At 50.5% G+C, this 10,864-nt stretch overlaps 1 protein-coding gene across 1 annotated transcript; it reads right to left on the bottom strand.

Annotated features, from left to right (window-relative positions):
* Positions 1 to 895: 895 nt before the first annotated feature.
* On the bottom strand, positions 896 to 2,975 carry tmsb2 (thymosin beta 2). Its single transcript, XM_062476325.1, has 3 exons — positions 2,833 to 2,975; positions 1,651 to 1,762; positions 896 to 1,223 (listed from the first exon to the last, which is right to left on the bottom strand). The coding sequence occupies exons 2-3, from the start codon at positions 1,748 to 1,750 to the stop codon at positions 1,186 to 1,188; spliced, it is 138 nt and encodes a 45-aa protein (XP_062332309.1). The 5' UTR covers positions 1,751 to 1,762; positions 2,833 to 2,975; the 3' UTR covers positions 896 to 1,185.
* Between the last annotated feature and the right edge of the window lie 7,889 nt (positions 2,976 to 10,864).

Raw genomic sequence — 10,864 nt, 5'->3', positions numbered from 1 at the left:
ATCATCATTATATGTGGCATGAAGAACGACAACTTTGACGTGGAAGAGGCCACAACGATTCTTGAATTAAAAAAAAGGTTTTAAACTTGTTTAGTTGAGCCTTTTTTTTGAGACATGTAATGCATTACATCAACTGGTTGGCAGGTGTCGTTGACTAAAATGTATTTTTCAGGAAGTTGACAAAGAAATACTTAGGCCTTTAGCCTACCATATAAACACGGTTGTAAGTTATAGACCTACAGTGCATTTGTGCTGGATTCGTTGTGTATTGTCGTTCTTATCCGCGGGAAGTTAGGTATGTCCCAGACAGTGGAATTAGTGTAAAACGTGTTTAATTAACAGACACCCATCAGTCTGTGCCAACCGTGTTGCATTTATTGGCGTCTAAAGGTTGAGATGAGTGGAGTAATACAGCGGAGAATGACAGGGGAAATGACGGGCTAGACAGCCGTGGCGAGGTGGCAGGATTTGCGACGCCAATGACCCCTGTCTTGGATGAGAAGACTCCAAAGCGCCATTTGCAAGTGTCAACGCACACCGCGGAGAAAGAATGGCTTGTCGTATGTCTTTGTCAATTAGCGGGCTACATTATGGCCGTTGGCATATGTATTGTCATTAAAAAGCCTATAATTTACTCAGACTTGTTGATATTTAGTCTTCACATTTTTCATAGGGATTAATGCAGACCTTGTTTTCTACAAAGGCCCAAGCGGACAGGAACGTCATATTATTATTTTTGTCTCAAATACAGAAAGGCGATAGAATGAAAACAGAACGCTTCAAATAATTTGGTGTCACCCATGTATCTTTATTTCATAAATAAAAGTAAAAAGTTGATTATGAAAACACTTCACAGAATAGTGTCTGATACACCCCTCCCCACCCCCACCCCTTCTTTGTTTGTCTGAGCGCCTGCCTGTCCCTCCATATGTGGCACAGTAGCGGCACATGTTCATGATAGATAAAGATCAGACTCAGGCCCCCCACCCCACCCCCTCAAGTAGAGAGGCCCAGTGTAGACACCATATACCCTTACAGCGTCACACAGAGCACCATAGCACCCGAGTCAGAACACAACAGAAGGCGTTTTAATACTATGACAACCAAAACAAAGTGCTTCCTTATTCTTCCTTTCTTCTTGCCGTGGCGTGACCGCCCCACGTCGCCGTTCCCCCCCCCCCCGGGTCAAGGCGTGGCGTCTCCTTTCCTCTCCTGCTCGATGGCTGAAAGAGGACACATGGCACAGGCCCTGTTAGCATGTCGCTGTGGGTGGGGTGGCGGGGGGCCGGGGGTGGGTGGGTTGTGAGGCAGAGCTGTGTTCAATAGAGGGGGTGTATAGGATGAATGTTGTTGCTGATGATGTGGTGTGGGCAGGGCGGGGCCGGGGGGTGTGGGTGGGGTGGGGGGGGTGGGGGGGTGGGGGGTGGGGGGGGGGCGGTGGGGTGGGGGGGTGAACTGCAGGGGTTCTGACGTGAAGCTGCTGACATGCGGAAATTACTGTGGGTGAGATGGAGGGGAGAGAGAGATGGATGAGGATGAGAGGATGAGAGGAACGTACCACACCCTTTGTTAAGACGCTCACACAAACACACACACACACGAATACACACACTAACACACAAACACACGCGCGCCGATCAGGCCACGTACTCTCTTTGGTGGGCAGAGGGTTCTTTTCTTTCGTCTCAGTCTTCTTCAGCTTGGTTTTGTCGAAGCTGGCGATCTCTGTCAGGTCCGGTTTGTCAGACATTTTGGCTATTTGCTGGAGGGAGACGGAGAGGGAGAAGGAGGAGAGAGAGAAGGGAGTGGTAAAAGGGAGGAGAGAGAGAGAGATGACCGGGAGGAGAGACAAGAAGCGAGTGAACAGCTTCAGCATCTGCACAGCATTAAATAGCTGTAATCAGGGAAGGATTGGGTGTGTTTGCATTCAGCGCATTCAGATGTGAATTATCTGAGTGTGTGTGGCCATATTTATGCAGGATAAGTGATGAAATGGGATTTAGGTTTGTAACTGACAGTTAGTCATTGATTATTAATGCAGCCTTCACCGTTTGCAGAGCGTCAAACACACACACACGCTCGCACACACATGGAGAGTAGTTCCCTCCCCCACACGTGTTCCCCCTCTTTAACATGCGAACTCGTGAGAACATGCTTGAAGGCACATACATCTAACATGTGTGTCTATCCAAGTTGACATCTCCACCGCACTGCCACACGGTCGACTCTCCTCTTTGTCTCTGCTTTCTGTCTGGGCTGGGTTCTTTGTTCTCTCCCTCTGCAGTTCTTTCTCTCTCTTCCCCCCCCCCCTCTCTCTCTCTCTCTCTCTCTCTCTCTCTCTCTCTCTCTCTCTCTCTCTCTCTCTCTCTCTCTCTCTCTCTCTCTCTCTCTCTCTCCCTCTCTCCCCTGTAAGCCTCCGCTGTCTCACCACTGCAGTCCTAGCCCCGGCCTAGCCCAGACCACCCCAGACTAGCATGGACCCGACCAGACCACAAATTCCTTGCCCAGCCCTGCCCAGCCCATCTTAGACATGCCTCACCCAGCTCAGTTTAGCCCATGATAGAGATTATGGCTGAATCTCGGACCCTGCCCTGCTTACGGACTACACCTACGCCCAACCATCCATCCTCCAGCACACTATGTTGTCTCCATCCATCCCTGTATCCATCCACCCATCCTCTCATCCTCCCTCCCTCACACCAGCGCTATCCTCTGTCATCCTCCAGCCACACCAGCGACCATTGTGGGACTCCACAGAGGTAGAAACAGAGAAACAGAGATGGATAGAACACAGAGGAACAAAGAGAGGGGGAGGACAGTACGGTTGCTTACCGTACGGCCCGCGCGCTATAATCCAGCAACGGAGTGATGGAGGGTCTGCGAGACGGAGAGCAGGGAGGAAGAGACGGAAGCTGCGAGCGTCTGCCGGTGTCTGCACGCCCGTGGCTGCACCAGAGCGACGCTTTAAGAGAGGGGGGAGGGGGAGAGAGGAGGGGGGAGGGGGGAGAGGGGCGGGGCCTGGGAGAGAGAGGCAGAGCGAGACGGAAAGGGGGGGAAAGGAGAGATTCTTATTCGGTCCACACGAAAGCGATTTTGTGGTGTCAGGCAGCTGGGGTGGGGTTATTGCAGTGTAACCCTTGTGGCTAGTTCATGGTTGCAGTCTTTGCTTCATACCTAAGCTAATGCAGTGGATGATGTTCGATTCACTTTCGGGATGTTACATCCTAGTACAGAATACAAATATACGGAATTGTCAAACATTTTGTTTTGAATATGACTTATTCCTCATAGTAATAGTTGAGTTCGAGAACATATTGTTCTAGAGCTCATTGAAGTCAACAGAAAATATGTTAGTGACACACAAGAGATGCATGTAGCAAATGCAGCATGCAGCGTTAATTAAGGAGCAGAAAGTGCACCCTTTTAACAATAAAACAGTGGTTAGTGCCAAAGAAGCATTCGTTTTTAACCAGACGGTGCAACAATAACACCATCTCATCAACAATACCTCCGAATTTTGCAGATAAGACCACATCCACATCACAGGCCCATTTAAAGTTCCTTTCATATCGTATCTTTTCACCAATCACATTTGCCTGATCAGTCATTGCCTCTGTGCTCTGTTAGAGGGAGATAATGACATCAGTCACTAACACAGTCATACACCGCAGAGCCCAGCACCCTGGAATGACATCACCAAGACAGTTGTCCTAAACCCTTAATCCCCCCAGGGTGTGTTTGACGCTGGCACGGCCGACAGGCCAGTTGGCACAGTTGGCACACCCAGGTCTATTTTGGAGTTGACGTCTCATGTCTCTAAGCTTAGGAGCAGTGTGACAGAGACAGAGAGAGAGACAGAGAGAGAGAGAGATACAGAGACAGAGAGAGAGAGAGAGAGAGAAAGATACAGAGACAGAGAGAGGGAGACAGAGAGAGGGAGAGAGAGAGATACAGAGACAGAGAGACAGAGAGAGAGAGAGACAGAGAGAGAGAGAGACAGAGAGAGAGACAGAGAGAGAGAGACAGAGAGAGGAGAGAGAGAGAGAGAGACAGAGAGATACAGAGACAGAGAGAGAGAGACAGAGAGAGAGAGACAGAGAGAGAGAGAGAGAGAGAGAGAGAGAGAGGAGAGAGAGAGAGAGAGAGAGAGAGAGAGAGAGAGAGATACAGAGACAGAGAGAGAGACAGAGAGAGGGAGAGAGAGAGAGAGAGATACAGAGACAGAGAGAGAGAGAGAGAGAGAGAGAGACAGAGACAGAGAGAGACAGAGACAGAGACAGAGAGAGAGAGAGAGAGAGAGAGAGAGAGAGAGAGAGAGAGAGAGAGAGAGAGAGAGAGAGACAGAGACAGAGACAGAGACAGAGACAAAGACAGAGACAGAGACAGAGAGATAACAATCTCAATATGGTTGTAACCCAGACACTAGGAACCGATGCATGGGTGGGGTGGTGGGATGGTGTTCTTAGGTTGTGACATCATCATCCTGGTGGCTTCTGTCATTGGTGTCAGCTCGAATGAGTCACAGCTGTTTACTGTCAATGCTGTCAGCAAAAGGAGACTGCGGTGGCCTCTAGTGGCTTCATCACAGACATGCACCTCCATGAGAAAATACAATTGTATCGCCTCCATGCCTTCAAAGACTTGAATATGTGTTAACACAATTTATTAAACCTTTGATGTAAGCTTTGAACAGTGACATCTATAGGACACTAATGTAACACTCAGGTAAACTGGAATAACCTCTGGCACGCACACACAAATAATCGTTATTTTATAGACCTGAGAAGCAACATGTCTCATTGTACAAATACAAATAAAGTGGCTGACCTTCTCTCAGTGTTCAGTTCATCACATTAACCTTTGTTCTGAAAATGTTACCATTACTGAGACTTCTATTCAATACAGACTCAAACGACCCCCCCCCCCCCTTCACACACCACACACACACACACACACACACACACACACACACAACACACACACACACACACACAAAGGTCAGCCAAAGCTGCCAAATTACCTGTCTAAACACCCCGTTTGGCAGTTATAGAATTCGAACGTACACATTCACTGCAACCTCTCCCCAAAGCATCTTCACATTGATTTGAACATCAGCATGATTATTGACAACTAGACCGTTTGCTGTTCTCTGCTCCCTTAGCTAGCATTTCATCCAGTTTGGCACTGAAAGCGCCATTCTTGGAAATGACCACTTGGTGGCAGCAAGCAAAGTCTCAAACTACCACAGCTGCCCTCACTCTCAGCCGAGGAGTTCTACACAGGGTGTGTAAAACAGTGACTTGAGAGGACAGCGGGGGGAGCCCTGAGACCAGCAAACTGTGAAGGGTGAACAAGTTGGTGCTGCTTAGTCAGATGGACCACTTTGTGTTCTGCACAACTGCACCCCCCCCCCTCCCCACACACACACACGCGCCTCCATCCAACTGACGGCAGTTTGAACCGAGCGTTTCTGCACGTGTGCAGTGCGAGCAGCAGTCCCGGCGTGTGCCGGGTCTCCCTGGAGGTCCCACCAGCCCACTGCAGCAGTAGCACAGTGTGCTCCCATGTCTCCCTGGAGGTCCACCAGCCCACTGCAGCAGTAGCACAGTGTGCTCCCATGTGTCCCTGGTGCTGTACTTCCCCGGCTGGGAGACGGTCGCATTCGGTCAGACCAGGACAATGACAGGCGTCTGACGAAACGACGTGAAGGGAGAGCGAGAGAGTGACGGGATGAGAGAACGAGAGCGGGAGAGATGAGACGGTGAGGGATGAGAGGGTGAGGGAGTGAGGGTCGAGAGAGAGAGGAGGAGGAGAGGATAGGGAGAGAGAGGGTGGAGTGGACCGAAGCGAGTCGAGGCCAGGCCGACCGAGGCTGGACAGGAAGGGTGGAAGTTGGCTGGGCGTGGCATGTTCACTGAGGAGGTCTGGGCGACACGGACGTGACTGGTGGCCATTTAGGAGATTACACACTTCCCACATGTCAGTGGACAAATCCTCTTTTCTCCTCCATCTCCCCTCTCTCTCTCTCTCTCTCTCTCTCTCTCTCTCTCTCTCTCTCTCTCTCTCTCTCTCTCTCTCTCTCTCTCTCCCTCTCTTCTCTGTGCTGTGAGGAGGATGGTCCGCGTGTCAGTGCACTCCTGTGTGATCTCTGAAGCAAAGGGAATGGATAGAGCAACGTTCCTGCTGGTGGGAGTACACACAAACCCAAACATACACACACAGTCTCTCCCTGACTGCGCTGGGTAAAATGGAATAGAACATTTTTTTTATTTTTTAAACCAGCAATCATTCAACTGTGTGTGTTTTTGTGTGTGCCTGCGTGTGTGTGTGTGTGTGTGTTTGTGTGTGTGTGTGTATAGTAAGGAGGACAGGATGATAACACCAACCTCCTCAGCACACGGGAGAGAACTAATGATCTCCGATCTGATTGGTTCCGTGCTTTCACTCACGTGGCCAATCAGCGTGAAGCGTCGAACCCTCTGCTTGTGACGGGAGGAGTTATCTCGCAGGAGCAGATGTGGGCGAGAGACAGGGGTGGAGAGGAGGAGGGGGAAGAGAGAGGCAGGAAGGTAGATGGTAGCAAAGATAGGTAGAGCCGGGAAGGGAAAGTAGGAGAGGAGTAGACTTGAGGGTGTATTTGTGTGACAGAGAGGGTGAGAGGGAGGGGGGGGGGCAGAGGGAGAAGGAGAGTTACAGAAAAGGAGAGCGGAAGATGGAGAGATGGAAAGCGAAAGAGGGAGGGAAATGATTTGAAGGAGAGAGAGGGAGATTGGAGGAGCGAGAGAGAGAGAGAGAGAGAGAGAGAGAGAGAGAGAGAGAGAGAGAGAGAGAGAGAGAGAGAGAGAGAGAGAGAAAGAGAGAGAGAGATGGAAGACAACGTCGAGCTCTAAACACAAATCACGTTCTTAAAAGCACCTTATCAGGTGTGAGAGTAATGGCGAACTCCACTTTGAGTTTACCTCTCAACTGATTGGCTGATAGCATGGTGTGTGTGTGTGTGTGTGAGTCTGTGTGTTTTTGTTTTAGAGGTAAATGCCGTGTCGGCTCCCTTCAAAGTTATAGGTTAAGCTGTGATTCTGAAGCGTTTCTGGGATTAATGAAAGTGCAGCCACCCTCATTTCTCTCTCCCGCTTCTCTCGATCCCTCTCTCCACCTCTGTCTCTCAGACAGGACGAGCAGAGATAAGGAGACAAGCGACCAGTTAAAAGCATGCATCAGCAAACACGAAACATGAATGAACGCAAGTTCGACTACGTGAGTGAATTCAGTCACAAACGGACCTTTCAGGCCTCAACCAAAACTAATGACCCTTCCCCGAGGAGCGCTGAGCCCCATTCCAACACAGACAAGCTAAACAGTCTTAACGAGCCAGGTTCTAACACGAGCATTCTCAGCTAGATAGTCCCAGAGTAAAATGGCTGTGTTCATTTGTCAGTGGGAAATGATGGTAGCAAATAGAGGTCCAGCTAATTCAATATGTGAGGCCTGAATGTAGATCTTGTAACACACCCAGGTGTACCCAGGCTTTACCGTTGGCTAGAATGGGTGTGTCTGTCCTTTGGTCTAAGTTGGGGTGTTGTTTAAAAAAGAAGTCCAATATGATGTTGGCAACACACACACACACACCGATATCTGCTTGGGTGCGGGCCCTGGAAAAATAGGTGTGTAGAAACAACCAGCAAAACAGAACTGTAGGACAAGATCTTCCATTAGTATCCTCCAAAAACTTCATCTTCCATCAGGCCCCCCCCCCTCTGCCCTCCACACACACGCACACGCACAGGATGTTTTCCCGCGGTATGTTATGATCCTGTCACCATGGTGAGAGAAGCTATGAGTTAGTGCAGCGGAACTGCGAGGCAGCAGCCTGTGTCTTGTTACTGTGACGATAGGGAGACAGGATTATTACGAGGAAAAAGGTGTGCGTGTGTGTGTGTGTGTGACTGGGACCGATTGAGAAAGGGAAGAAGAGGCACATACATGTGCACACACATATATACCCAAACCGACACACACACACAAGGTAGGGGAAAATGGGGACTTTCAGCTTTCATAGAGAGAGGACCATATCATATCCCAGTGGGTGTGCAAATGGTTGCTGCATGTCTGTGTGTGTGTCTCTGTGTCAACATCACTACGTGTGTTATCTCCAACCAGCCACCTGTTTGTATGAGAGTCAACAAATATTAATATGCATTTCAATAAGCTTCCGCCTCAAAGCACCTCCACTTAATCATTATGCTGCTAGTGCAGGTTGCTATTATCTTAATCCCTTATTGAAATCCTGCGTGGCTGTGTGTGTATGCGTTCCATGCGCGCGCGGGCAAGTATGAGCTTAATTTATTCGTGTGTGCGTGCGTGTGCGTGCGTGTGTGTGTGTCATGGAGGGTAAGCTCCCAGGCGTGCGCTTGATTACAGTTATCTGCGGCCCTCAGGCCAAGCAGCAGGAGTGGAGTCAAGATGAAGAGCTGTTACCCAATACTGGATCCCAGGTGCTTCTGGGTAATTAGCCACCGTCCCCACTGTGACAGGTAATCTCCATTTGAGATGGTATGGCGAACGTGGGCAAGCGGAAGAACATAAAAAGAAATCCCAAACAAAGAGCTCCTGTTAAAACTCTCTCCATTGTGGCAGCGTGACCAGATACTAAGAATAATAACAAACGAAGCTGTGCTTCTCTTGAAGGCTGGGGAAGGCTACGTGTAGCTATGGTTACACGAAACATTTGTCTCAGTTGTTGGTGCAAAGGGGACGTGATCGCAGAACCCATTTCCTGTACATGCGTTTGCAACCTGGAACAAGCTGATTGGTCGACGTAACGGGTCAGATTCCGTGCAGAAGATCAGGGGGAAGTGGGTGCGCTTCGAAGGACACGGATTGGATTCCTGGACTCAGCTAGTCTGGTTGCGAAGCATGTCTTTCCCCCAGTGTTGTTGCTGGACGAGATGGGCCCTGGAGTCTCGGTTGGGAGTCTGGTGGAGTTAAAGAGTTCAACATCTCATCTGTGTGTCCTCAGGTAATGCCTGCAGCCCTGTTGGGCCTCTCAGACATTCTCCTCACACTCTGGGACCATTTCGGGAAGGAAGGAAGACTTTTAACCTCCAAACGCGTTTGGCGTTCCACCGGCTAATCCAAAAGGATTAATACAATTGAGTTTCCTCCCTCGCACAGCCTGTCAAATTCCTGCTTCCTAATCTGTCCCATTAGCCAGCTGCAGACATCCCTCACTGTCGGCTCCCTCGGGGAGTCGGGAGGGAGAGTGGCAGGGTGTCTGAATTGAAATTGCCGAATAACCCACCCCGACGCTCGTGTGATTGTGCCTGTTGAACTTCCAGTGGCTAGTCAGTGGTCCAGCAGTTGTTTTCAGGTGGCGGTGTCAGCCCTGCCCTCAGAGCCAGGCTCGGTGTGTGCAGGGCGGACAGACGAGCTGAGACAGACGGGCAGACTCCTTCGGTAGACGGGGTATTCCAGCGCCGGCCCGCTCGACCGCTCAATTCCATGACGCACTCGCCCCTCCGTCCATCGCTGTCCTCCCCAGATGCACCCTCCCTTCTCCCCCTCCTGCCTGTCTCTCCACCCCCCCCCCCCCCCCCGCTTCTCCACCCCCGGCTTCACTCTCACTAATGTCCCCCCTCGCTCGCGTCCCTGCGCTCTCCCTCTCCTTTCTTTCTTTCCCTTCGTTCCTCCTCCTCTCCGTCTTGCCGTGCGTCGCTTTCGAGAGCTCGGCTGACCCCATTCTCCTCCTCACCCCTCCTCCGCCTCCTCCACCTCTCTCTCCCTCCTGCCCCCCTCATCACCACCCGCCCCCCACCCCTATTCTCTCTCTGCTCTCCGGACCCCAGGGGGTTAGGTAGTAATTAGTGTACTAATACCCCAGCCACTAGTGTTCATTCCATGGCTAGTTGAACAGCTATTTCTGCCCCTCATTATGTTACCATGCTATGTACATGGATACTGAAGAAGTAGTGTGTGTGTGTGTTTGTGTGTCTGTGTGTGTGGAGATGAGCCCAGCAGGACACACTGTTCCTGTCACAGTGAAACGTAACACAGTCAGGACAGATGCTCCTCTATGAGACCTGTCACTGACTAACTCTCTCTCTCTCTCTCTCTCTCTCTCTCTCTCTCTCTCTCTCTCTCTCTCTCTCTCTCTCTCTCTCTCTCTCTCTCTCTCTCTCTCTCTCTCTCTCTCTCTTTAGCGGTCTCTTCTTTTCTTTCTCCTCATTTCCCCCTTATACATTCACTTGTTTCACTCCCCTAACTTCTCCCTCTCTCCTTCTCTCTACTCCAGGATCCTTGGCATGCACACGAAACCACCCAAAATCTGTCTCTTCTCACTATCTCAGTGTTGCAATGTGTTGCTTCTATCTCTCCCTCTCTCCCTCCCTCTCTCCTGCTCTCTCCATCGTCCTCCCTCCCTCTAGGAGACTGGTGCTGTGGAGGGGGTTATGTAAGAATCTCAACAGATTCCTGGGATCTGAGTCCATTCGTTTCCTGCGGTCGGAATGAGGCAGCGTTACCATGGTGACGCCACTAGATATGAACACCGTGTGAATTATGTGCGTGTTTGTATGTGTGTGTGTGTGTGTGTGTGTGTGCGAGCGTGTGTTTCTGACGGAGCCTTTCGAACCATTTGAAAGGGTGTGGGAAGAGCAAGAGTGAAGCAGAAAGATAGAAAGAGGGAAGACTTGAAATGAAAGAAGAGGAGCCGAGCAGGGAAATGGATGGAGGATGGAGGAGGAGAAGAAGGGGGGAGGGAGGATGGTAACGAGCGGGGGGGGGGGCGGTGGTAATTGTGGACACAGATGTTTCTAAATGGTGCGTTGGCCACACCCCTTCACACACACACCTCCCCTCCCCCACAACT

Source organism: Osmerus eperlanus, chromosome 13, assembly GCF_963692335.1.
Source record: "Osmerus eperlanus chromosome 13, fOsmEpe2.1, whole genome shotgun sequence".
Taxonomy (NCBI): Eukaryota; Metazoa; Chordata; class Actinopteri; order Osmeriformes; family Osmeridae; genus Osmerus; species Osmerus eperlanus.
Note: the sequence above shows the minus strand (reverse complement) of the source record. Positions and strands in the feature narration are given on the sequence as shown.

Bases quoted from the DNA above. Each gene is read 5' to 3' on its own strand.
- tmsb2 (XM_062476325.1), bottom strand. From the start codon at position 1,750: ATGTCTGACAAACCGGACCTGACAGAGATCGCCAGCTTCGACAAAACC. The intron at 1,224-1,650 runs GTACGTGGCCTG...GTCCTCTTTCAG, and splicing joins CCCTCTGCCCACCAAAGAGA to CCATCGAGCAGGAGAGGAAA.